The following is a 23,659-nucleotide window of genomic DNA, read 5'->3' on the forward strand; positions in this document are numbered from 1 at the left end:
GGAGTCTGTCAATATTCGAAACTCCTCCTTCTATTGACCTCTTCTGCTGCTAGGCCGAGAAGGAAACGGTCACAGAGCGGAGTAGGAACTACACCTAGTCATTTCCTAACTGATGATAATTCAGCGGAGGAGTCACAACGAAATACTGAGGAAATGTTGGGTCATATATGTTTGTAACGACTTGAATATTTAAAAAGATGAATTATCCAACAACCCTTTATCTTTCCATCCAATTCAGGCCTCGCAAAGCATGACGACGGACGATGGTCTGTCTTGGCTGGCTATATATATACACTTTGACTTCGTTTCCGTAAACAACAACGACAACAGTAACAAGATCGCTTTCAGTTCAAGTAATCATTCCTCTCCAGCATAAGAAAACAAGCATCCCTTCATTTTTGTTTTTGTTTTTTTTTTCACTCCCTGCCCCGAGAGGCAACCAATATTTTTTTGCCATTTGAACCCTTTAGAGGTTGCCATTGTTAGCAATCAACGACGTCGTTCCCCTAACATTGTTCGTCACCTTGGCGCCCGTCTTCTGCGCCAACTCCTTGATCCTGTTGCCAACAGCCGTCACATCTGTGAGGCCCTCAAGGGCCATCAGGTAGGCAGCGAGGCCAGCAACGTGGGGGCTAGCCATGGAGGTGCCGCTGAGCGTGTCAGTGGCAGTATCGCTGGTGATGCCAACAGACAGGACGTTGACGCCGGGAGCAAAGATGTCAACGCCAGCACCAAAGTTGGAGAAGGAGGCGCGGGCGTCGGTGCGCTGGTCAATGGCGCCAACGGTGATGGCGGCGGGCGCAGAACCGGGCGAGGTGTTGGCAGTGTCCTGGTTCTCGTTACCCGCAGCGACGACGGGGACGACGCCAGCGGCAGCAATCTGGTTAATGGCGCTGTTGATGGCGCGTGACTTGCCGCCACCGAGGGACATGTTCAAGACGGCTTTGCCGCCGAGCTTCTGCGAGGTGGCCGTGTCGGCGACGAACTGCATGCCCTGCAGCACGCCCGAGTTGGAGCCGGAGCCGGAGCCGTCGAGGACCTTGACAGCGACCAGCTTAGCCTTCTTGGCGACGCCAAAGGTGGCACCGGCGATCGTACCCGCGACGTGGGACCCATGGCCATTTTCGTCTGTGTCGACGTTGTTGACGAAGTTGGCGGCGAAGGTGGCGCGGCCTTCGTACTCGGAGTGAGTGACGCGGATACCGGTGTCGACGACGAAGGCGGTGATGCCCTCGCCGGCGGAGCTGTCGAAGATGTAGGGGGCCGCCTTCTTGCTGGGGCCGGCGTGGCTGAGGCGGGCCAGGCCGGTGGTGGTCGAGTTCTGCGAGGTGAGGGCGTTGAGCTTGACGTACTGATCCGCCTCGATGTACTCGACCTCCTGGGCGGAGTTGATGTCATTGATCATGTCATCATCGGCGTCGAGAGCCATGGCGCGCCATGTGCCCATCTTGAAGGCCTTGACACTGGGGGACATGATTCTGCCGGTCTTGGCGTCGCGCTTGCCCAGGTTGCGCTTGGCCACCAGCGAGGTGACCTTGATCTGATGGGCATTGATGGCCTCTTCCCCAAAGGTGTTGTTGTAGACGACAATGTAGCGACCGGGAATGATGTTGTTGATCTGGGAGTTAGAGACGGGGACACCGGCGGCGTTACCAGCGGTGGCGCCAGTGTTCTGGGTGTTCTGATGGTTGTGTCTTCCTCCCGAAGGGGCGGCAGTGACGCCTAGGGCAGAGAGGAGGAAGGCAGCTGCGACGGAAAACCGAACCATGGTGGCGTTTTTTTAAGTGTCTTCTTGATAATTATGGACGAAGATGCTGAATAATGTCCAGGCTGCTACCACCTAGATTGTACAGCGAAGTGTCGAGAATATGCCGTGTGCAAAAGAGAGGCTGATAGTTGAAGTCACACAGACAGATGTCGAGGTGTAAGGTTGGTGGTAAACGAACGGAATGTGTAATCAACCAACTAAGATCCAAGGCCGGCAAAGGATCGTGTTTGTCAAAGTATAAACAAGCAAAAAGAAGGATGGCGTATGCACAGCAATACGTGAAAAGAGATCCGGAGGGCAGAGGAAGGCCGTCAGTGGTGCCCACGGCGAGGAGAAGCGAAGGGGGAAGAGGGAAACAAGAACAAGTCGATGCTGGGTTGAGACGACATGATTGAAACAGCCCAGTACCGGCCTATTTGAATTCCGCTCGAACCTGGCGCATGAGCGAGGACAGTTGCATCCCGAGGCCCCTTTGGGGGTCCATGATGTCTCGAAGAAGGGGGTTACGTCGTGACGGTAACGTCGTAAAGGGGGCCGTTACCGAAACATTGGCGAACCTGCAGGGACCGCTACCACGGACAGGACACTGGGAAAATGCTACGGCATCATAGCGGTTCTGGGCCTCCTGGATGGTTCCTGGATGGTTCTGCGGAATGGTGAAGTCGATGTCCGGGACGCCAAGCATAGCAAAACATCCTTGCCTGCCAAGAGGTATAAAGCTGGGGTATGCCGTCCGGATCCCACCATTCGGAACCCAGGAAGCCGTAACGCCAGGTGGGATTCGTCACGCTATAGGCGAGTGCGCCCCCTTAAACCTCAAACGCCACTGTCTGGAGGTTACAGAATCTTTCCGAGATCCCACGCGACGAGACAGATGCGCGTGTCTGGGCGAATGTTTGGCGTGGATGTGAACTCTGGGCGGGTTGGCAGTCTTGAAGCTATGTCCGTTCATTTGCCCCTTTTGAGAGTTATAGTCTCATTCGTTTCGCCATCGGGTATGCTGCTGAACCCACTCCTGATGGCAATAGTTGGTGTGTTTTTGCTCGGGATGGCGAATAGGCAAACACGGCCGGCAAATTACTGATATATGTGTGTGCATGAACGGGATATTGAATCCGAGTGCTTCTCCAATCGATCTGGGGAAATCACTGTTGGCGCCAAATGAACATGATCCCTAGCCGGGACCGTGATTACAGGGTGGGTTTAGACCTAGAGGCAATGCCTCAAGCACATATATTAGTCTCCGAATAGTCGGCTGTAGGCGCTGTGATGTTGGTGAGGCTCGGTTGGGTCGGTTCTTGGCGATCGACGGCAGTGGACAAGGAACGATCATTACCAAGGCAAACGAAATACGTACCCTCATACCTATGTATATCTGTCGAACCGTCATACATAGCTACGCAAAGCCATGACGCCCAAGGAAACAAAGGGGTCTGTTACATGGAATAGAGCTATGATATCAGCACATGAGAACCTGAGACGCGCAGTGTCTTGACGTGCTGATTGTGATGAAGCCGATGATGACGCGGGTTCAAAGCCGTCGCCCGTGAACTTGGGAGTGTGGTGGGCGAGGAAGAGGAGGCTCAACAGTCGCTGCGGGGGATTGATTATTGCAAGCGCTGGTTTGCAGTCTGAAACACGTCGCCAACTACGCCAAGACAGAGCGTAGCGCCTCTCCGCATCCAGGGCAGTCTCCACCAAACGGGTGTCATTCGCGGCGCTGCTTGTTCTCTTGCATCATGTTTCGTGTCTGAGCGAATGCTACCATTGCAACGGCACCACACTGTCATTTCCGAAGTGGGATCATGTTATAACAAGACGTGGTGCTGAAGCTTGAGACCCTTGGCAGTAGTCATGTTCAAGTTAAAGTCATATAAGGAGCACCTTGCTGAATTGCTATGGTCCTATTGAGGAAGGAGACATTGATCGGACGGGCCCGGAGAGGACTGAAACTGAGGAGTGGCGAGGGGCACTCTGGGCCATCAAAGACGGCGGTGAAGTTGTTGATGCGCTTATTCGGACTTCAATACGGAGCTGACGGGGCGGGACTACTAGGTACTGATCTCGCTCCCGTGCTCCCCGTGCTCTGTTCACAAGCCGGCAGTCTAGAATAGGGTCCGGGTGTTTGCTGGGTTAGTCAGGTCCCACTTTAATCGAGTGGTGGGGTCCGGGAGTGTAGGTCCCGTCCGGGTGCCGTGTTCGGACTCCGGAATCCCGTCTGAAGCTGAGCTGGCCTACCAGCAATGGGTCCGGCTCCGATTACGTCTCCGTCTCTTCGGAGGGCTTTCAATGACGCGTGTGAGACAGCCTTGTGGTTTTGGTGATTGACGAGTACACACGGGACTTGCACAGCCTAGACCGGGCGTGATCTTGTTCTTGTCGTACGTACTAGGGCCCCTCTTCCCTCCCCCCTCGCCGAATTGTTGCATGTTGCTCAAGATGAGGTATCTTGGCCATGCATCGCATCAAGTGCCAGATGGGGTATCGTCATGATTTTCAAGTCGTGTCGATTCCTTGCAGACTCAGTGCAGCACGACAGGTTTCTTCCTTGATTGCCACCAAGTATCGTGATGTCGGTATTGCTTGAACAACGGCATCATGACAATAGAGGCAGGCTTTTCAATGTGCTGTGATTGTCGTTGTGCAAAGTTAGGATTTCTGGGTGCGTGCCCGTCTGTTGATGGATTGTTGTTCGCACAATGTGTGGGAAGGCCTGGAGGAAAAGTGTTTTACAGGTATATAAACAAGAACTGCAAAATCTGTGTGGTGCAATCCAAAAATAGGGCCTCATATCGATGGCAACACTGCCGTGGCACACAAGGGAGATGAGGAGGGGGGCAGTGTCCTGGAAAAAGGTGCACTTTTTCATCCAAGATCGTCCTTTAAACGTTTTGGTTTCCGACAGATTGTCCGTTCTCCACTTCCGTTGACGTCGCGGGTAGGGTCTCCCGTCGGTCGCTTGTCCACGCCAACCAACAATGCATGTGGGCCAGAGTTAGTGGTACCTTGAATCCGCATGCGGTACTTTATCATCCTAGAGGGGCATTTGTTAGAAGCCTTCCATCCTCTGCCATCTCCCTCCCAGCCTCCATCGGATCCGAGCCTCCGCCATGATCGCCATCCACGGCACCACCCACTTTTACAACAACAACAACAACTTGACCAAGGACATGGCTCACCAGCCACCCGGCTCGATTCTCCAAATTTCATGTCGCTACTGTAGTGTAGCACCAAAGGGCCCTTGCCTCACGAGCTCACTCTTAGTAGTGTACCTATATACTCTGCATCTTGTTCAAAAGTAGACATTTCCCATTACCCGCCACAGCCCCAAGGGAACCCAAGGCCAGGTAATCCACCGAGGTTGGGTCCTGGGCTGTCCACTCTGTCTCGGGCACCATGCACTACCTACCTAGTAATTAGACTCTACCATAGAGTAGATAGTGTAGTGTAGACACCTGCAGCCTGCCACAGCCAGACACCTCACTGCCCGCCTGCAGCCACTCAGACACCACACGCCCGCCCGGCACCGACGCATGCCCTCCAACCAACCCCATCATCCAAAACCCGCCAATCTAAGCCTGGGGAACGGTCTGGCCGTTTGAATCCCGGTCAACAAGCCGTCCCAAAAGTCCTGTTGTCGGGGTGTCGGCGTCAACCTGTGACTTTTCTCCCCGCCGTCCTGCTGCAGTGTCGACAAAGTGTCCTGCCTGTCGTTCATTCCGCTTGCTTTTCTGGCACGCGACTCGAGACAACAGGACTTACGTCCATCTCGGCAGCTTATCGCACACCGATCGGCCCATAGCGCACGCAGACAACCTACGCAGTACAGGCATAAACAGGCGCTCGGTGTTCAATTGAGGCGTATTGGATGTGCGACTGCGACAGCAACTTGCTCCTCCCGCAGGCCGAATTATTCCACCTCCGACGGCGCACGCGACCCAAGCAACCCTCTCGTTGCTCGCTGCCTTCCTCCAGAGTCCAGACTTCCCGCCTTCGCGATTCATAGTCTCGTCGATCCATCAGCTCGCGCTCCTCGTCCTCTTGTTCTCCGTTCCCTGCGCCGCCGTGTCGTTGTTCCGTCCTTGGTCTCGTCTCTCCTCCCCCCTCCCCTACCCACATCAACCACCATACGTACCATTCCATTACTCTGGACATCCTTCTAGGTACCTTACGTCGCCTTCATTGCGACAAACTCGGCCATCACTACACGCCCGTTCTTTGGTCAGAGCGAGACAGACGACATATCTCTCGCTTGCCCGCATGTCATGACCTTGAAGGCACCAGATGACTAGTACGGCATCCACCATATACGCCAGAGATTCCAACATGACACCGCCCAGCAACCCGATGCACTCCGAGCCCTTGACTCTGGACACCCGCCTACCAAGAGCCGAGAGGGACCAATCACTGCAAGAAGAAGAGGAGGGCAGGGCAACGGTCGAGTTGGCCAACATTATGACCACAGCCTCAAACCCCGTATCGCCGGGTTCGTCAAGCCCACCACTCGACCAGGCTGGCCTGCAAGATTTCATCCCACCCACCCGTCCAAGCAGCACCCCGTTTCCGCACGCGGATCCTCGAAATGCCACGATGCGAAGAGCCACTTGTCCCGCCGAGGACCTGATGGATCTAGACGAGCCTGGCCACTGTCAACCGTCTGCCGGCGCTCTGCCCGGTCCGAGCCAAAGCGTTGGCGTTAACCTCAACCATCTCCCCGCCGAGATCCACGAATGCATCCTCGACCACTTGTTTGGCTTCCGCATTTCGCCAGCCTCAAAGAGCTCCATTGTACGATGGGGCACCGCACTGAGGCACTCGCGGCGAAGAGAACTGTCAGAGTTATCATTGGTCAGCAGTGTATGGAGGATCCTGATCCAGGAGCGACTATATCGGCACATCAAGCTCAAGGCCACGATCGAATCATTGCGCGGCTCGTTTTCCTGGTTCTGCCAGAACCCGCATTTGCGCTGCTACGTCAAGCACATCGAGGTCTGGTTTCCCGTCTTCCAGCCAAAGTACGGTCCCTTGGCAGTCTCCAACACCAATGTTTTGCCTACCGTCACTGCCGATGGCTTGACCAATGCGACCTACCTATTACCGGGCAACAATTGCTCCCTAGAAGAGGCCTTCTACTTCGTCGCCGAGACCTTTCCTGAAGTTTCCGTCCTTACTCTAGAAGGTGGCGAAAGAAAGAAAGCGCCGAAAGTGCGACATTGGATTCGGGAAGAGCGCGGGCAGCTTAGGGCGATGCCCAAGGTCGAAACCATTCGGACACTTATCTGCAAGGGACAGTGGAACCTGATCAGGAGCCTGCAAGACTGGGAAGCCATCATGTCGGCTCTCCCCAACTTGCAGGAATGGCACGGTTCCTACAGTAAGCCCAAGTCCAAGAGTTATCTCACCATGGCCGAAGTCCTTGGGCAGCCCATGAGCCTGTCCACCCTTAATCTCTGCATTGAAGGCGATTATCGGCGAGAACTATCCTTTCCCCATTACTTCAACAAAGTCAGGACAAAGGTGCATTTCTGCTCGACCCTAGCACAAGCTGCGGCATTACCTTCTATGGAACACTTTTCTTACACGGGAAGGGTTTGCAAACAGTTTTTCATCGACCTGGCACACCGGTTGAAGGACATCCGAAATCCACGTCTCAAATCGATCGATATTACAGTCAAGAACTGCTGCCGAAACGTGGCACACTGGAACGAATCTGGGTCGGGAATCACAGACATGTTTTTTATCAAGGCGTTTGAGGCTCTGGTACTCGCGGGTATCCGCTCTTTGGAGAAGCTGACTTCGGTTAAATACCTGCGCATACGCTATGTCGACCTCGGTATGTCACTCATTGGGCACCCTTCTCTTTTCCAGTGAATTTGTGACTAACATTGAATATCAGATTCTCCCGTTCCCCCGTTAAATCCATACTTCCAGTTACGCAACGGTTGGGCATCCGGTGTCTGGAGCGAGGTAATTGTTAGCGAACTCAACCGCGTCCGGCCCTCGGTGCGCTTCGAGGAATTGTCCGAGTCGTTTGGTGAGGTTGGCTACAGCAAAGATGGCAGGATGGTCATCAACCCTGACTTCCCCAGGGCCAGGGCTCTGTCGCTGAAGTTGTCCAACTATCGTTTGCTGAGCGGTGGCATTTCCATTTCCCATTCAGTCTAAATGGTTGTTGTGGCTCGGTACCCAATTTGCCCCTGAATAGCATAAAGCCCCAAAGATATACTGTATCTTTTACATGGGAAGGTTTGATTTTGTTTTGTCTTGATTCTCGTTTCGAAAGCATGGCGTTTTGGTTCCAAAGTTGGGGCCTCCCACTGATATCAAGGTATGCCACATAGGCAGGCGGGAAGGCGGATCTTGGTTGGGGGTTAAAACATGAGGATAATGGTCGGACGGCACCGGCGTCAATATGGGAATCCGATATCCTTAACATGTGTCTTAGCATAACAACAGATCTTACTATTAGGTCGCGGGACTTGGAGGGCAGACTACCCTGACGTGGCAACACTCGCGCGGAGATGGCATATCATTGTTATCAATCTAAATCTTGTCTACAAACCAAGCGGCGTTAGCTGTATCAATTGAAACCGTGTGAAAGATATCGCAAATGGACTGCTCTCATGACGGATGGTATGCTCCCTTCGGGTTTCACCGAAAGGATTAGCACTCAATATGGTTGAAATTGTAGAATCGAACACAGGTGCATTTCAGTGTAACTTTGGCTTCTCCATATAAACAGCTGAGTCTTGGCTGCCTGATCAGTTGACAACCTGATAGACGCAAATATATACAATTCACCAAATCGGTGTCTTCCCATCATTCATCGACCAATCTCTACCCCAGTCACCTCCCACCATCACCAACAATCACCCCCAAAATCCAGCAGTTCACCACAAAGAATCCCAAACTCGCCATCCACAGCCCAGGCAAGAACGTGCTCCGCCCCAAAAACTCCAACTCATACGCCTGCTGCAACCACAGTCCCTGGCCGAGCACCCACAGACCCAGCGCTACCAAGCCCATCCTCTTACTCGTCCAAAACGAAGACCGCGGGAGGTACAACGGCAAAAGGACCAGGTACCAGAGGAAATACTGACTGGTGCAGACCTTGTTGAAGGTCACGAAAGCAAAGGTTTGCGCGAGCAGAGAGGTGGGTAGATCCTTCTTGGCGAGGGTGAGGGGGATGAGGATGGTGGAGAGGACCAGTTGGGGCAGGAAGGCTAGGGATTCGATTTTGAATTTTGGTTCTGCTGCTGCTGCTCCTGCTGAATGCGACGGTGATACGGACGCGGAAGACAAGTAAAGTTGGGTGTTGTAAGGGCTAAAGTTGTGCCGGTGATCAATCCGCGTGACGTGATGAAGATAGGTTTCCTGCAGGAAGGGGTGGCCGTATAGGCGGTACATGAGGAAGTTGAGAGAGAAAAAGGTGGCGAGGGAGGTGAATGCTAAGAGGAGGCGGGGGAGGGTGAGAAAGCATGTTAGGTTTTTTCTGAATGACGACGTCTTCTTCTGGCCTCCTCCTGCTCTAAGTCCGGAAAGCCGTTCCTGGTCCATCCACCACACGATGGCGGGCGCGTAGATGAATGGATAGATCTTGAAGTGCACGCTGAATCCCAGAAGCAGGCCGGCAAGAGTGATGCGCCGCGAGAGGACGGCCCAGAGAAGAGCCATGACGAGAACTCCCAAAAGACCCTCGGACGAGCCGCGCGTGCTGATGGTGGCTACCATGGGGTTGAGGAGCCAGATGGCCGCGAAGGCGCGAGCGCGGGAGGGGTCCATTCCCGTGGCTGTCTCGCTGCGGCCCTTCCTTCCTCCCTCTTTCTTCTCGGTGTCCTTCTCCTTTCCTTGAGCAGCAGAAGAAGGGAAATCCTTCCCCATGACCAACACCTGTTCAATCAACCACCCCGCCACCAAATCCGCCGCCGCAAACAGGACCTTTCCAAAGCTGAACCACGCCACATTGATCACCTTGGCCGCCAAGGGGCCCCATTGCGCGCCTGCCGTCCATGTGGTGGGCAGTAATAACCAGGCCAAAATAGGCGTGTAGCGATACGTCTCGCGGGCGTAGGGAGACTCGCCGCGAGACACGAAGCGGGCCGCGTCGGTGAAGACGAGGTAGTCGATATCGGTGTACTTGAGCGGCGAGTTGGCATCTTGCCAGAGGCCGTACAGGAGGAGGACAAGGCGGAGGAGGAAGGCAGAGACGTAGAGGGGCAGTGGTCGGGAGAAGAGGGTGCTTAGGAGAGAAGAGGACTTGGACTTGGGCCTGGGGGCCGCTGGTGATGTCGTCGCCATTTTGGAAGGTTTGGTGTTCTGGCTGGGTGGCTGCTATGTTTAGGGGTTCATTTCATGGGGTTATTGACGGCACCATGAGGACTGTTCCTTTGCGACTTAATCGTGTGACCAGTTGAACAGACGAGGCTTCGACGAAGTGAATATGTGATCTCTTTGGTGTGAGCGCGCGCTGTGGGAGCAGGCTTGGTGTTGATGCCAGATTTCAGGGGTGTTTGGGCTGAGAAGGATTCTTGGCAGGCGTTGAGTTCAAGCCCCAATACGGTAAATTACGGCTTTGCTGTGCAAGTTATCACATGAACACCGAGTGCCGTCGCGCATCGCAGGGTAACACTGGTGCCATTACTCGTTCGTCTGCTGTAATCGGGATGCACATATCACAAGTGGCCATGTTCTGACAGTGGTTCCAAAACATGCATCAAGACTCCCAAAAAAAATCTTGGTTTATGAGACAGTCCTAATGGGTCGGGTGCCTATGTATAGCTAAAAGCAAATGAATGACCTGCACGTTTTAGTCTTTCCCATGCTCCGAGATCTACACCAAGTACCTCCCGGTAGGTGGACGCTTCGTGGCAGCTATGACGACAACCTCCCACACCGACGCGCAGAAGCACCTGGAGTGCCTCGACGTACTTAAAGGACGGCGGTCACGATACACATGGTTCAGATGTAGAGTAATATCTACCTGGCTCTCAATTCACTTACACGCCGATAATAGCATCACAGTACCAGACAACAGCATCCAGCAACAATGACGCCTCCTCTTATCGCCCTCGAGGAGCACTTCTTCTCCTCGGCGGTTCCTGAATGCCTCAAGCCAAAGTACTCGGAACAGCTGAAGCATGTCGATGGCGTATATGACAAGGCCGTCGATCTCGGCGCTCTACGCCTCCGTGACATGGACGCTGGTGGTGTCGCACTTCAGGTCATCAGCCACGTACCAGGTCTTTCTGACCATCCCGTCGCCTGCCATGCCGCAAACGACCAACTTGCCGGTGTTATCAATGCCAAAGATCAACGCAAAGCCCGCTTTGCCGGGTTCGCCGTGGCACCCATGGGCCATCCAGTCCAGGCAGCCGCAGAGCTTCGCCGAGCCATCACCGAGCTGGGTTTCGTGGGTGCCCTGGTTGACAACCACCACAATGGCAGGTTCTTCGATGGGCCTGAATACGAACCGTTCTGGGCAGCAGCCGAGGAGCTCGATGTACCGATATACCTTCACCCAACGTGGGCCAGCGAAGACATGGCCCCACATTATCAAGGTAACTTCACCCAAGGGGCGGCCATGAGTATGGCTTCGAGCGGGTTGGGATGGCATACCGAGACAGCACTGCATGTTCTTCGTCTGTTCGCCTCAGGCTTGTTCGACAGGCACCCTAAGCTCAAGATAATCATCGGCCACATGGGGGAGACGATACCCTTCATGTTGGAACGGATCCAGGTCTTGAGTCGCAGATGGGGGGATTTCCAGCGAGACTTCAAAACCGTCTATGACGAGAACATATGGATCACCACAAGCGGCGTTTGGAGTCTCAACCCATTGAGGTGCATTTTGGCGAACACGAAGCTGGATCACATCCTGTATAGTGTCGATTATCCCTTTCAGCAAAACGAGATTGGCCTTGAATGGATCCACGATTTGGAAAAGAGCGGGTTGGTCAGTAAGGAGGAACTTGAGGCGATTGCGCACGGGAACGCAGAGAAGCTCTTGAGAGTACAGGTGCCCAAGCTTTGAAGGTTGACGGGAGGTTGTGTGGGTTTGCAAAGAGCTTGTTGTTGATTATAATGTCGAGATGTGGAAATTGTTCATCCAGTACTTATCATATCCTCCTGCTTTGGGTGGTCGGTTTCCTGTTCGATTTTGGGCTTGTTCGGCGTCGAGAAGAAATGGAAGGCATGGAATAAATTTTGTTGCGTTGAAATGGTTGAATTTATCGTCTGTAACTATTTCCCATCCAGGCTGCCAATAGTGTCGAATGTATAGGGCATCTCAGAGACCCCCATAGCGCTAATATTCTGGGTCCGGGAATAGAAGCTTAACAATTGCGGGGCGCATACCTCTACGCTACCAATTAATTCTGCATCAAACGCTCTGCCTCACCCCCTGGGGTTCTTTTATCTCGGGGCGTCATCATTGTAACATCGATTTGTTCCCATCATGGAAGAAGGCAAGATGGACGGAGCACCAGCACCAAAGCGCGCCAAAATCGGCTCCGAAAACAATCCTAAGCCAATTGACAACTCAACCGGAAACACTATGTCTGGGTTTAAGCGCGACAGGCACGGAAACGAAAAGAGGTTCAACAATGGACCTCGACCGGCACCCAAGCCGAAGGTGGCCGTCGTAAGAAATGCGTACACGCCCATGTTCGAACAACTACGCGATGAGCTCGACGCCCACCATGATCGTCGTGACCGCCTCGGGAAGGTGTCGAGAGACATTACCGGACTCAGCAAGAAAATGTGAGCAACATGGATGGAACTATCGAATTGAAGGAACACGGCTGACGAGTTTCACAGAATATTTGCTCTTCAACGGTAGTTGACCTGACACCTTGCTTCACCTTTGGTTGTCAAGAGTACTGACCGTGCCATCAGAGTCCGCACCATCAACCCCGATCTTCCTCCCCAGATTCAAGCCGAGGTGGACTCCCGCCTTGCCGAAATCTCCAAGCTCCTGGCCACCATGGCCCCAGACGTCCAAGGCATCAACCGTTACCGCTATTCTCGCTCCCTGATGTGTCTCGAGGAGCTGGCCGAAGCACTCACTTTTGCCCATTACCTCAAGACCCAAACTCTTCTCAAGCCTGATGAGCTGTCGGCCTTTGTGGAGGAGCTTACTCGGAAGGGCGCTGTGTCGGAGGACGGAGCTAAGGACAAGGACGAACCGATGCCAGACGCTGGCAACACTCCGGCACCTGCCTCCGGCGAGCAGGAAACTACTGACAACGACAACAAGCTAGCAGAGAAAGAAGAACAGCGGCAGCCAAAGCTAGAGCCACTGACCATGTCAACAACAGAAGACGACTACTTTTATGGTGTCTTCGACCTCTCTGGCGAAATGATGCGCTTCGCAACCACCAGCACAGCTTTGACCGGGAAGATGGCCGGTGCCGAAGACGAGCGAACTATTGTCGAAGATATGCACGAGCTTGGTAGCTTCTTCGAGATGCTGCCGATGAAGGCCGGCGATCGGAAACAGTGGGAGAAGAAGCTGGATGTTATGCGACAGTCGGTGAGGAAGGTCGAGAGGCTGGGGTACGACCGGATGATTCGGGGCAGTGAGCGACCGCAGGGCTGGGTCCCGGATCTCACGGCGGATCAGCCGGGCGACGATGAGGAGTAATGGAAGAGAATAATTACCGTGTGGGTAAACAAATGGCCGTACATTGTGTGACTTTATAATCGCTATGTTCAAGTAGATGGGAGGTTTTCGCATGAAATAAGTCGGCCCCATCAATGGGCTAGTGCCTGAATGGTTTCACAAGACGTTCTGGTATAATGAGACCATACCTTGAGCATGTGCTGCAGGAGCGGGGATATTTTGACATGTGAACAGGTTCAGTAAAGCATAGAGAGCATTTTCCAGCAATGTCAGAAGTGGGAATGAAGGTCTTTCTCGAAGTTTTATCGTGGAAAGCAGACAGGGAACAAGATGCAAACATCTTGACCATTGATTACTGAGGAAGCACTGAAAGTCAATGACTCAAAAAGAGACATGAAGGTAAAGATAAGGCAGGCATGAATGAAACGAATTTCAGTAGACCATTAAAGCAGTAAAAGGCGAGGAAAAGAAAGAAGATGAGAAAAAAACCAACGTACACCTGTGACTAATACAGGTAAAAATAAAAAAAATACTATGACAAGAGTGGGATTCGAACCCACGCCCTTTCGGACCACGGAACTCATAGAGGAGATTAAGGGTTAACCTTAACGTGGCGCCTTAGACCGCTCGGCCATCTTGCCTTTAGATGACAATTTTGAGCAATCACCAACCTGTAATGTCCAGCTCCCTTGCCCCTATTTCACCCTGTCGTTTCCGTCACTTTAGAAATTTGCCAGTCTCGAGGGCTTCTATGATTGGAAGGTCATGATAACACGCCCTTGTGCTACGGTTTTCTATAGAGTATAAAAGAAATGCAATTTCACATTCATGGTGCCGCCTGGACGGCTGCTCTATACCAGCGCTGTCTTTCATGGTTGATGCAGTCCTGCCTAGGTTAGAACTGGAACGTTGGTCTGACCTGACAAGTAAGATCAAAAGACTTCAAAATACCGTTATATTACCAACCCTACTTCGGAATATCACGCCTAGTACGGTACGAGATGGATGGCTTCTAATTGTCTGGTGACGCAACTGATGCTGGGACGGATGACATCGACAGCCCAACGTCAGATGGCATGGCACTTCTAGACACAACCCATGTCTGTTGAAGATACGCAGTTTACTCTTCTATATAGTGTTTCTACGTTCCAGAATCTTATTCGAAGTTTGGTGTGGTCACCTGCAGGCTGACTGTTTCCGAAGTTGGGATGACTTTCGTTGGGGCACCCCTTCAAGCTGGAAACGGTCCTACCACCATTCACTCCTGTTTATATTCTAGCACTTCTTCCCTTTCGCTCCCAAACAAAAGTGATTATTTTTATTTCTGCTGATGTCTACCTAACTAGTCGTACATCTAGACACGCGGTCCCTTGTCTGTCGAAGCCGGGAAGGAAGAACATGTAGTTCCTAAACAAAATGCCTCTCCCCGTGTCATATACGCCTCAATATTCCCCTTCATCCCATCTCCTTCGAGAAGAAAGCAATATTCAGGTTTAGTCCTTTCTACAGGTATAAAAGCGGGCCTCCCCCTTTGCCAAACTTCCTCCTCTTTCCTTCTATTCTCGTCCGTCGTATCCCCCACACCCTACCGTCACCTCGTTTGCCAACTCGGCCCACAACAAAACTTCGTTTAACCGGTTGCGTTCTATCCCTTCTTCGCTTTCTCCATCTACCTAAGTTTACTCACGCCGTCACTCCCGCAAGTCGCGCAACTCCAAACCTCTTTCCAACAACCATCTTTCGCCCAGTTCTCATTCTTGGATTGAGAAATGTCGCGCGAGTGGTGATCTCACCAATTTCTCAGCCACCGATCGTGACCTCTCTCTCGATCAAGCGATGAAGAATGGGCCGATCTCAACGATGTCTTGCCAGTGCAGGGCCTGCCTCGACCAGCTTGCAAGCCCCCAGTGGCTGTGGTTCCACGAGCAACAACACCATGCCAATCACAAAATCATCGCCTGCCCGCACTGCGACACCATCTTACCAACAAAGGCCAAGTACTTCCCTGCCGATAACAAAAAGTCACGGGGACAACTTCTCAGGTGCCCCTCATGCAACCGTCAAGATCAGCTCAAGCTCTTTCTTCGCCGCCAGACCGCCTTTGCCTGCGGCTTTTGTTCGGCCTCTTTCTATACTTTTTCTCCTTCGTCTCCCAGTTTGTCTTCCCATGCTTCCGGCGCTACAGCAACCCCCAGCTCCAGCTCCGGTGTCTCCGACTCTAGTAGGTCTCACTCACGCACCAAGCGCCACTACTTCCGCCACCTTGCAGCCGAATTCGTCCGCAACGATGAGCTCATCGAACAAGGCCAGCGGCCGCGCGAATGGAGTCGCGACAGCATTATTTACGGCTTGCTCCAGCGTCCAGAAATCGCCAAGCATTGGAGGGCCTTGACTGTGCGCAGCAAAGCCGGTGGTGGTGCGTGCAAGATTCCGGCTGGAGCCGATGCGTTTTTCAGCTGGGACATGGACACGGACACGGTGCAGGAATATGAACTGGGAAGTACAACTGCAAAGGATTTTCCTCGTGGAAAGTGGAACTTGCAGAACTGGCTGCAATACTATGATCCAGAGAAGGATGGCGATGAAAAGGCTGCAAAGGTGGCAGCGTTGGCGTTTGCGCAGGCTGCCAAATTGTATAGACCTCGGGCTGGGAGGGTTGAGGCAAGCATTCGGACGAATGAAGTTGGCTTGGTCGGAAACAATGAAGAAAAGCAAGAGGGAGGAGAGGAAAAGGTCGATTTGAACAAACCACTTCCACAGTTGCCTATTGTGTCAGCATTTTCTCCATCATCAACCATGCTGCCAACTGGATTGAAAAGCACAGATTATCGGGGAAATCAGGATAACAAACGACGAGAAAAGGAAGTCGACAAGACAAGAAGAAAAGTAAGGCATATTGCAAAGCAAATTGAGATGGCCTTGTCAGCTGCTTACTACTGAAGGCAAAGGGGTTTGCAAAGGGTCAAATACCTGTCGAGAGCCATACATGTGCATAATTGTCAGGATACTCGTCGTCTGAGTCGCAACTTTGAGGGGTGTCCGAAAATGTAAAAAGGGTCCTATATATGCCTAGAATGCATAAGTTGACAATTGGAAGAAGACCTGAGTTGATTGCGAGACATCCTTCCATGTTTCTAAGGTGTTCAACCGAAATATGGAGGTGTTCGAGCGTAAGCTACTGAACGGTCGAAGAATTAGGGAGCTGAAGGAGAAGTGATCTATATGGACCTGGTTGTTTTTGAGTCATGGTAGAATGACGAGGTAGGAACGTAGGTAATGTTGTGTTTCTGAAACATTCAACACGGCGAACATATGCCACTTACAAAAACCAAACTTGTATATACTTGATGATGGTTTGTTGTGCTGATTGGCTCTTCCACAGCATATTGCTCACAAATGATGAATAAAGAGGAAAAGGTGAGATAACAGGGAAATGCTGAATAAAAAGACAAGTGCATGAATAGATATGGGAGCAAAAAGGACGATCCGGATGGGACTCGAACCCACAACCTCAGTCTTATCCTCCCGAAATTAGGAGGACCACACGATACCATTTCGCCACCGGACCGTTGCTTGTTGAAGAAGGTCGTCAAGCTCGTGCTTTATAAGTGTAGCAACAGTACGAGGCCAAACATCAAAGGTTCCCTGCACGACTGTACAAGGCTACACCGACAAACCCTCTTCTCACGCTGAGTTTGAGAGTGACAAAATATATAAATAATTATAAAGTAAATTGTTGAGTCTAATTAGAAGCGGAGCGAGCATTACGGACAAAAAGCAAGGCTTCTTGGCTCGGAGCAAAGAATGTTTTAGAACGAAGCAGGAGAGAGAATCGAAAAAAAAAGTGCAAAAAGATGTGTAATTAGGTGTGGAAACAATGCGCCAGCCGCGAATCGAACGCGGGGCCCATCGATGGCAACGATGGATTTTACCACTAAACCACTGGCGCTTGTGAGAAGATTGCAAATGATGTTGCGGGAATTTGGTTTATGATAGAGGCTGAAACGCGCAAGAACACGAAAAAAAAAGTTTTGTTTGCAGAAGTTTGGACGTTGGGATGCTAGGGTGGGGCCTGTAAATCTGGCTGTCGCCTCAGTTCCGCTGTGCAGGGGCTATTACGGCGGGCGGGCTGGCTATCTTCGGTAAAACTTGGGACGGAATTCTTGATGATCAGATGATCTGATAAACATTATCAGATGGAGGTGCAGGCTTCGGTCGCATTTCCCATTCCAGCACCCGACTTTCTTGTGGTGACAGCGCATTTAGCCAGAAAGCAGCGCACCCAAAGTGGGAATGGAGGCCACAGCATTTCCCATTTCGTTGGCCAGAAACCGATCCAAGACTTCCAGAGTGGGATCCATTTGTCCGCTGAATGGCGAAGAGAGCGTTGGCCCGCCGGGGTTTGCGGAAAAACAAGATTGGGCCAGACGAACACACAAGTTCACAAAAATGGCTCTGTCCGATACCGGGTGTGAGGGGTTCCACGCAGTCGTCAACCTTTGTTTTGTGAATTTGTCTGAAGCTCTTGACCGTCTCTGCTTTCTGCCATTCTTAATAACTGACTGCCATGAATGACGTTACGGCCCTTTCTCTCCAGTCGCACAGCATGATGGACTCAAGTTCAGAACTCAAAGTTCAAAGGGAGGATCTGATAAGCACTCAGGAGCACATGTGAAGCAGGATCTCGACGGCGGGAGAAGGGGAATGCATGGGCTAGCTGCTAGCTCGTCACTTCGGGTCGTGGGTGGAGGCGCTAACTAGTGATGTACACAGTAGGTAGTGTACTGCGAGCTTCAATTGTTGCATATCTTCATTTCAGTTTCATTCACTCTTTCTCCCGACATCCCGTTTCTTCCTTCCTGTTGAGTGCGAGGGTGGTGACATCGTATCCATGCGAGCTACAGATCCACCCACCCACCCTCTTTACCCTGGCCCCAGGATCCTTGAAGGTCCTCAAAACGAAGGCGCGAGCCCAATACGTTCATCCGACCTCCTTCCCGTCATAGTTGCCCCGTCTCCCACATCTGTCGTCTCGCTCGCTTTTTTCCAAAGTTCCAGTCTGTGTACCTAGCCATCCTCTGTCGACCCATACAACCTACCTTAACGCATCGATCAAACGCACCCAACCCACGCAGCCCACGCTATCTGGCTTCCAACTAAGTCCCTTGAATCCATCGCCAGAAGAGGCAGTTACAGGGTCCGACAGATTACCTATATACAGACCCAAACACAGGCACATACAACTTACGATGGGTTCTATTGCCGTTGACGACGCCACCATGTCGAGGCCTCCCTTCAAGGTTCTTGTTGTCGGTGGTTCTTACGGCGGTCTCTCCGCTGCCCTCAACTTGCAAGACATCTGCAGCGGCCGTGCTGCCCGTTGCGGCCCTGATGCCAAGAAGGCTGCCCTTGACGGCACTTCTGCTGCCCATGATGGTCCTCAGTTTGCCGTTGACATCACTGTTGTAGACGAAAGAGATGGTTTCTGTAAGATGTGCCCGCTGGCGCCCGCCCTCAGCAATGTTCACAACTACTAACACACATGCTCTCCACAAGACCATCTCATTGGCACCCCACTGGCCTTTGCCGATGAGTCCTACGCCGAAAAGTGCTGGGTCAAGTACGAGGACGTTCCCGCCCTGCAACAATCCCCCAACAACATCCGCATACTCCGGGGCTCCGTCCAGTCCATCGATCAGGAGCGCAAGATTGCCAAGGTTCTCGGCATTGAGAACGGTCCCGAGCCCATCGAACTCAAGTACGACTACCTCATTGCCGCAGCCGGCTTGAGGAGGGTCTTTCCTGTCGTGCCCCAGTCCCTGCTCCGGAAGCAGTTTCTCTTTGAGGCTGGTGACCACATTCAGGCCGCGACTGCCAACAGACATGGTGTCGCTGTTGTAGGTGGAGGTGAGTTTGAGCCGTAGAATCATCACCCTTCCTCCCATGTGACTTGCTGACTGATAAAAACAACAACAACAGGTGCTGTCGGTATTGAGATGGCTGCCGAGCTCAAGCTCGTTTGTCCCGATCTAAAGGTTACTCTTATCCACTCGCGTGACAAGCTTCTCTCAGCCGAGCCTCTTCCCGAGGAGGTCAAGGACCGCAGCTTGGAGCTCGTCCATGAGGCCGGTGTTGAGGTGCTCATGTCCCACCGCGTCGATAGGACCGAGGAATTTGTCGATAACGGGCACAAGGCATACAAGGTCTACTTCACCAACGGCCATACCCTTGTTGCCGACTCCGTCATCATGGCCATTTCCAGGAGCGTGCCATCGACCACCTTCCTCCCCAGGGAAGTCCTCAATGAGGAAGGTTATGTTAAGATCCAGCCCAGGTATGTACCCATCCCAATTCTGACGAACCTCAAAGCAAAACTAACAGCTTGGGTGTTGTAGCCTCCACTTCCCTTCCGAAAGCCCCAATTCGGACGATCACCTCGCCATCGGTGACCTTGTCAAGTGGTCCGGTATCAAGCGGTGCGGTGGTGCCATGCACATGGGCTACCTGGCCGCCAACAACATTCACATGCGCATGAAGCAGGCTGTTTCCGGCACCGAGCCCACATACCTTGAGCTTGACGAAATTCCTCCCATGATTGGCCTCGCTGTTGGCAAAAAGGCGGTTGCCTACTGGCCCACAAACGGCGTGTCGTCGGGCGAGGATGTCAATAAGCTCTTCTTCGGTGATGACTTGGGTTTTGATAGTGAGTTTTCTCTTTTCGGCACCCTATGCAAAGGGACTTGCTAACCCGACATTTTAACAGTTTGCTGGAACCATCTACGTCTAGGCGGTTACGATGTTGTTAAGGCTTAAAATCATTTTCGAAGGCACTGGCGTTAAAGCGGTTCGGATATCACGGAATTGGAATAGCATTTTGGTTTTTTTTTCTTGAAAGGCGATTGATGGGTAATATGAGAACATACATGGGTTTGGGAATATACACCATTTAACTGGGCTGGTTACGAACTGGGAGGTCTTCATGAAGCGACGGGTTTCTTGGTCATAATGAAGTATGTCTAGACACTTTGAGTGCAATTATGAACATAATGTCTCGGTTTGATTCATAGTCTGTTTTTGAATTACCAAAAGCCTGGAGATGAAGCCGTAGTTGTGTAATGGCACATGCCAGCACCTGTTGGATCATTGGGTTACTATCTGGTCTTTCTGGTCTTTCGATCCCACACAAGAACCGTTACCCACCTTTGTCGAAATGTAGCTTAGTGTCCCTCACATCCCCACCCCCTTCTTTTTTTCCCCTCTTCTTTGCTTCTTTGATATATCATTGCTCTTGGTACATGTTTTGGCTCGTCAGTCTTCAATCTACGTTCTGTGACATGTTGACTGTTTCGCAAGGCCCAGAGGAAGGATCACCACTTGTACAAATGGGTAAGTAACTAGCTCGACGCAAGATTCAAGTACTATTCTTTTGTTCCACTACCTTTCCCGAGTAACTTTTCCGGCCATTTTCCTCATTATTCTATTACATATCCAATATCAGACAGATGCAGCAATTCTTTTCGATCATCATCCGACCGCCCGACCCATCTAATTTCAAAGCAACTACCTAGCCTTCCATTCACAGCTTGGGGACGAGGCCAAGGTGGGTACCGCCGAGGAACTTTTGGTTCTCATCAAGCGGGCACAGCTGAAAGAAGCGCTCGCGCGAGCATGTGACAAAGGCGGAGCGCTTGTGAGGCAAATCGACAAACTTGTCGAGGCCAAAGCCGTGCATCATGTCGTACATGAGAACAGAGGTGTTGGTGTACTTGGGCTCACCCACGACGTTCATGGTGCGCGGGTCGTCCAGATAGAGATAGTGCATGAGGGACGACCACCAAGCTGAAACGCGGTGGGGGCCGCGGTAGCGGACATCGCCGACGAGTGAGTGGCGCCCGCGATCGTAGTCACCGGGGGTGTAGTAGGCTCCCAGGCGGTCCTCCTTCAAAGAAAGTGTTAGCTACCTAAGCTTATAAAGAGCGGCGGGGACGGGGTACAACAACAAAAAAAAAAAAAAAAAGAAAAAACGAACCTTGGCCCAGTAAATCTCAAAGTAAGCAAAAAAGACATCATCAAAAGCCGCCAGGACGGTGATCTGATGCGGGTCCTCGTGCGCCTTGCGCAGGTACTCGCGGTGCTGTTCCAGTGTGCCCTCCTCGTTCCAACCCTGCGACACGCGCGGATCGTTCTGCCACGTGTGGAACAGCTCCAGGTGCGCCGGGTTGGTGTAGTCCAGCGCCACCATGGAAAAGTTCTCCTTCAGGTGCGGGATGTAGCGGCTATAGATGACGGACCCCGGAACGGGCTTGGCCCGCCTGCGAGGGTGCCAGCACAGCGCGCTGTTGGGCTCGTTGGTCATGACGTACTCGGTCGCCTGCAGGGGGTAGACGGACTCGAGGCTGCCGTCCTCGCTGTCGGCGAGGGTTTCGGGAGCCCACGCCGGGCGCGCGCCGAAGGGAGAGCCGGCGCCCTGCCAGAAGGCGCCGCGCAGGATCAGGAGCTCCTTCCCTGCATCGGAACCGTGGAGCTTTTGTTGCTCGGAGGTGGCGGGGCCTGGGTGGTCGATGGCCAGACCGACGGCCTTGAGCTGGCGGGCGAGCTTGTCGGCGCCGAAGCCGTAGGTGGACAGCCGAAAAGCCTCCTCGGAGGGCCGGAGGGTGAAGATGACGTAGGCGATCAGCCAGAGCTGGCCGACGGTGGGAGCACTAGGTTCCTTCCACGAGACGGCCACGGACGGCGAGCGGCGGGCGCGGCCCCAGGGCGTGTTGATGGAGATGTGAGGCTTGTCCGAGGACTTGAGGTCTTGGGGCTCGGTGAAGAAGAGGGAGTCGTTATGGAGGGGACGGGGCAAAGCCGCCTTGGTGTCTTGTTGCTTGAGCTGGTACGAATTGGCGACGCCAGGTTCGCCCTTCACGACGAGGTAGGAGGTCTGGTAGGGGTGAGGGAGCTTGAGGATGGGCTCAGAAGTGGCGACATATTCGGCGAGCCGGCGGGTTGTTGGTGACGCCATTTTGTGTAGTGTTGTGTATGTGTGTGTATGTGTGTGAGAAAATCAAAGAAGTATATCTTTGTTTACTTTGGGGTATCGTCACTTTTGGAAAAGAGCAATGGCTAATTAGAGGAAAGACTGACTGAAAGACTGATGAAGCGGCTATGGACAGAACTGAGGCCAAAGAAACAATGGTGACGATACAACTTGGCACAACTGCTAATCCGATCGCTTCCCACTTTACATGTACTGTCGGCTTCAAGGTCCCAAGGTGGAGGAGGTGTACGAAGACACGGCGGCATTTTCCTCTGCTACCCTGCTACGTAAAGCCGAGCCAGGGACCAGGGAAAATGGAGGGTGGAGGATGAGCTGGTGAGATCATTTCGATAGTTTTATATACTCGATTAGGTGAGTTCCAGAAGGCAGGGTATTGATGATGTTTGGTTTGTGAGACTTTGTGGTGGTGTCCAAGGGAACGAATTAACCAATGAAAAGCGTGGAAGGAACAGAAGCAGTCGCAGATGGCGTCGGATCTGATAACTTTACTTGGACGCCAAAGAGTGGATCCGGGCGGATCTGATAATTTTTCCCTCACCTGCCCCGCCGTCCCACATTCCGTGGCACACCTCCACCCGAATTCGGAGCGTTTCGGGGGCAGAGTGAGGTGGGCATCCTCGGCATGCTTGTCGCGAGACAGTTGAAACAGCCGTATGTAGGTATCAAGAGTGAGGCCGTAGAAACGAAACAAACAAGCACGATAAGCTATCTAAAGCGCCGTGAGCTTTAAATCATTAATGTTCGTGTAGCAGTCTCGTAAAAGCGTCGCGTCCTCCTCATTGCGGAAATAGGCAAGGAGAATAAAGGTCAAGAAGGGAAGGGGCATTGGAAACACGGACGGAAGAGGGGAAGGACGGATGATGGGGGACAACCTTGGCAGTCAGGGAGACTCTTATCAGATTCTTTTCTGTCGGACGATCTCTGCGGCATTTTGTCACGGAGCGAGAAGGGTTTACTTGCACACACATATATGAATGTAAACGAGCGACATGTGCCTGAACGCTCTTGTAGGTAGCTCCCGCCTGTTGTTGGTACCGTGTGTGGTTCAGCGCGTATATTAATCCGGTACAGTACACTACCGAGGGGCCAGCACAAGTCAGCAGCCAAAGAAGGAAGCGATCATCCTTTCCCCGTCGGTCCCGTCTCTTTACGACTCTTTCGTCGAATCACCAGTCACCGTTGCATTGTGGTTTTTTATCAGATGGAACTAACGATGCAGCCTCTCCAC

The 23,659-nt window shown here is 52.5% G+C and overlaps 9 protein-coding genes and 3 non-coding genes across 12 annotated transcripts; 5 read left to right on the top strand and 7 right to left on the bottom strand.

Moving 5' to 3' along the window:
• Positions 1-159: 159 nt before the first annotated feature.
• On the bottom strand, positions 160-2,088 carry B0T23DRAFT_56812 (peptidase S8/S53 domain-containing protein). Its single transcript, XM_062841476.1, has one exon. It carries the CDS (start codon positions 1,766-1,768, stop codon positions 467-469), a length of 1,302 nt encoding a protein of 433 aa, XP_062687751.1. The 5' UTR covers positions 1,769-2,088; the 3' UTR covers positions 160-466.
• An 809-nt stretch (positions 2,089-2,897) lies between these two features.
• Positions 2,898-3,266, bottom strand: B0T23DRAFT_56810 (uncharacterized protein). The gene has a single exon (XM_062841475.1). It carries the CDS (start codon positions 3,156-3,158, stop codon positions 2,943-2,945), a length of 216 nt encoding a protein of 71 aa, XP_062687752.1. The 5' UTR covers positions 3,159-3,266; the 3' UTR covers positions 2,898-2,942.
• A 2,646-nt stretch (positions 3,267-5,912) lies between these two features.
• Positions 5,913-8,274, top strand: B0T23DRAFT_56848 (uncharacterized protein). The gene is made up of 2 exons (XM_062841477.1): positions 5,913-7,601; positions 7,665-8,274. The coding sequence occupies exons 1-2, from the start codon at positions 6,053-6,055 to the stop codon at positions 7,931-7,933; spliced, it is 1,818 nt and encodes a 605-aa protein (XP_062687753.1). The 5' UTR covers positions 5,913-6,052; the 3' UTR covers positions 7,934-8,274.
• Positions 8,275-8,456: 182 nt separating this feature from the next.
• On the bottom strand, positions 8,457-10,272 carry B0T23DRAFT_391222 (PIG-M-domain-containing protein). Its single transcript, XM_062837924.1, has one exon. It carries the CDS (start codon positions 10,064-10,066, stop codon positions 8,615-8,617), a length of 1,452 nt encoding a protein of 483 aa, XP_062687754.1. The 5' UTR covers positions 10,067-10,272; the 3' UTR covers positions 8,457-8,614.
• A 162-nt stretch (positions 10,273-10,434) lies between these two features.
• Positions 10,435-12,060, top strand: B0T23DRAFT_391223 (uncharacterized protein). The gene has a single exon (XM_062837925.1). The coding sequence runs from the start codon at positions 10,815-10,817 to the stop codon at positions 11,796-11,798; it is 984 nt and encodes a 327-aa protein (XP_062687755.1). The 5' UTR covers positions 10,435-10,814; the 3' UTR covers positions 11,799-12,060.
• A 97-nt stretch (positions 12,061-12,157) lies between these two features.
• Positions 12,158-13,779, top strand: B0T23DRAFT_391224 (Translin family-domain-containing protein). The gene is made up of 3 exons (XM_062837926.1): positions 12,158-12,526; positions 12,584-12,601; positions 12,662-13,779. Exons 1-3 carry the CDS (start codon positions 12,222-12,224, stop codon positions 13,407-13,409), a joined length of 1,071 nt encoding a protein of 356 aa, XP_062687756.1. The 5' UTR covers positions 12,158-12,221; the 3' UTR covers positions 13,410-13,779.
• A 144-nt stretch (positions 13,780-13,923) lies between these two features.
• Positions 13,924-14,029, bottom strand: B0T23DRAFT_t442. The gene has a single exon. It is a non-coding gene; the product is annotated as a tRNA-Leu (tRNA).
• A 1,135-nt stretch (positions 14,030-15,164) lies between these two features.
• On the top strand, positions 15,165-16,596 carry B0T23DRAFT_437195 (uncharacterized protein; the record flags this gene model as incomplete). The annotated part of the gene is made up of 3 exons (XM_062840613.1): positions 15,165-16,121; positions 16,392-16,401; positions 16,496-16,596. Coding segments are annotated over exons 1-3 (1,008 nt in total), but the record flags the coding sequence as incomplete, so codon positions are not given.
• A 274-nt stretch (positions 16,597-16,870) lies between these two features.
• B0T23DRAFT_t441 lies at positions 16,871-16,956 on the bottom strand. The gene has a single exon. It is a non-coding gene; the product is annotated as a tRNA-Arg (tRNA).
• A 310-nt stretch (positions 16,957-17,266) lies between these two features.
• Positions 17,267-17,337, bottom strand: B0T23DRAFT_t440. The gene has a single exon. It is a non-coding gene; the product is annotated as a tRNA-Gly (tRNA).
• A 1,021-nt stretch (positions 17,338-18,358) lies between these two features.
• B0T23DRAFT_368264 (FAD/NAD(P)-binding domain-containing protein) lies at positions 18,359-20,201 on the top strand (the record flags this gene model as incomplete). The annotated part of the gene is made up of 5 exons (XM_062836440.1): positions 18,359-18,875; positions 18,945-19,295; positions 19,368-19,722; positions 19,784-20,091; positions 20,152-20,201. Exons 1-5 carry the CDS (start codon positions 18,638-18,640, stop codon positions 20,199-20,201), a joined length of 1,302 nt encoding a protein of 433 aa, XP_062687758.1. The 5' UTR covers positions 18,359-18,637.
• Positions 20,202-20,786: 585 nt separating this feature from the next.
• On the bottom strand, positions 20,787-22,893 carry B0T23DRAFT_437205 (acyl-CoA N-acyltransferase). Its single transcript, XM_062840614.1, has 2 exons — positions 21,418-22,893; positions 20,787-21,327 (listed from the first exon to the last, which is right to left on the bottom strand). Exons 1-2 carry the CDS (start codon positions 22,393-22,395, stop codon positions 20,965-20,967), a joined length of 1,341 nt encoding a protein of 446 aa, XP_062687759.1. The 5' UTR covers positions 22,396-22,893; the 3' UTR covers positions 20,787-20,964.
• Positions 22,894-23,659: the final 766 nt, after the last annotated feature.

Source organism: Neurospora hispaniola, assembly GCF_033458365.1.
Source record: "Neurospora hispaniola strain FGSC 10403 chromosome Unknown B0T23scaffold_14, whole genome shotgun sequence".
Lineage (NCBI taxonomy): Eukaryota > Fungi > Ascomycota > Sordariomycetes > Sordariales > Sordariaceae > Neurospora > Neurospora hispaniola.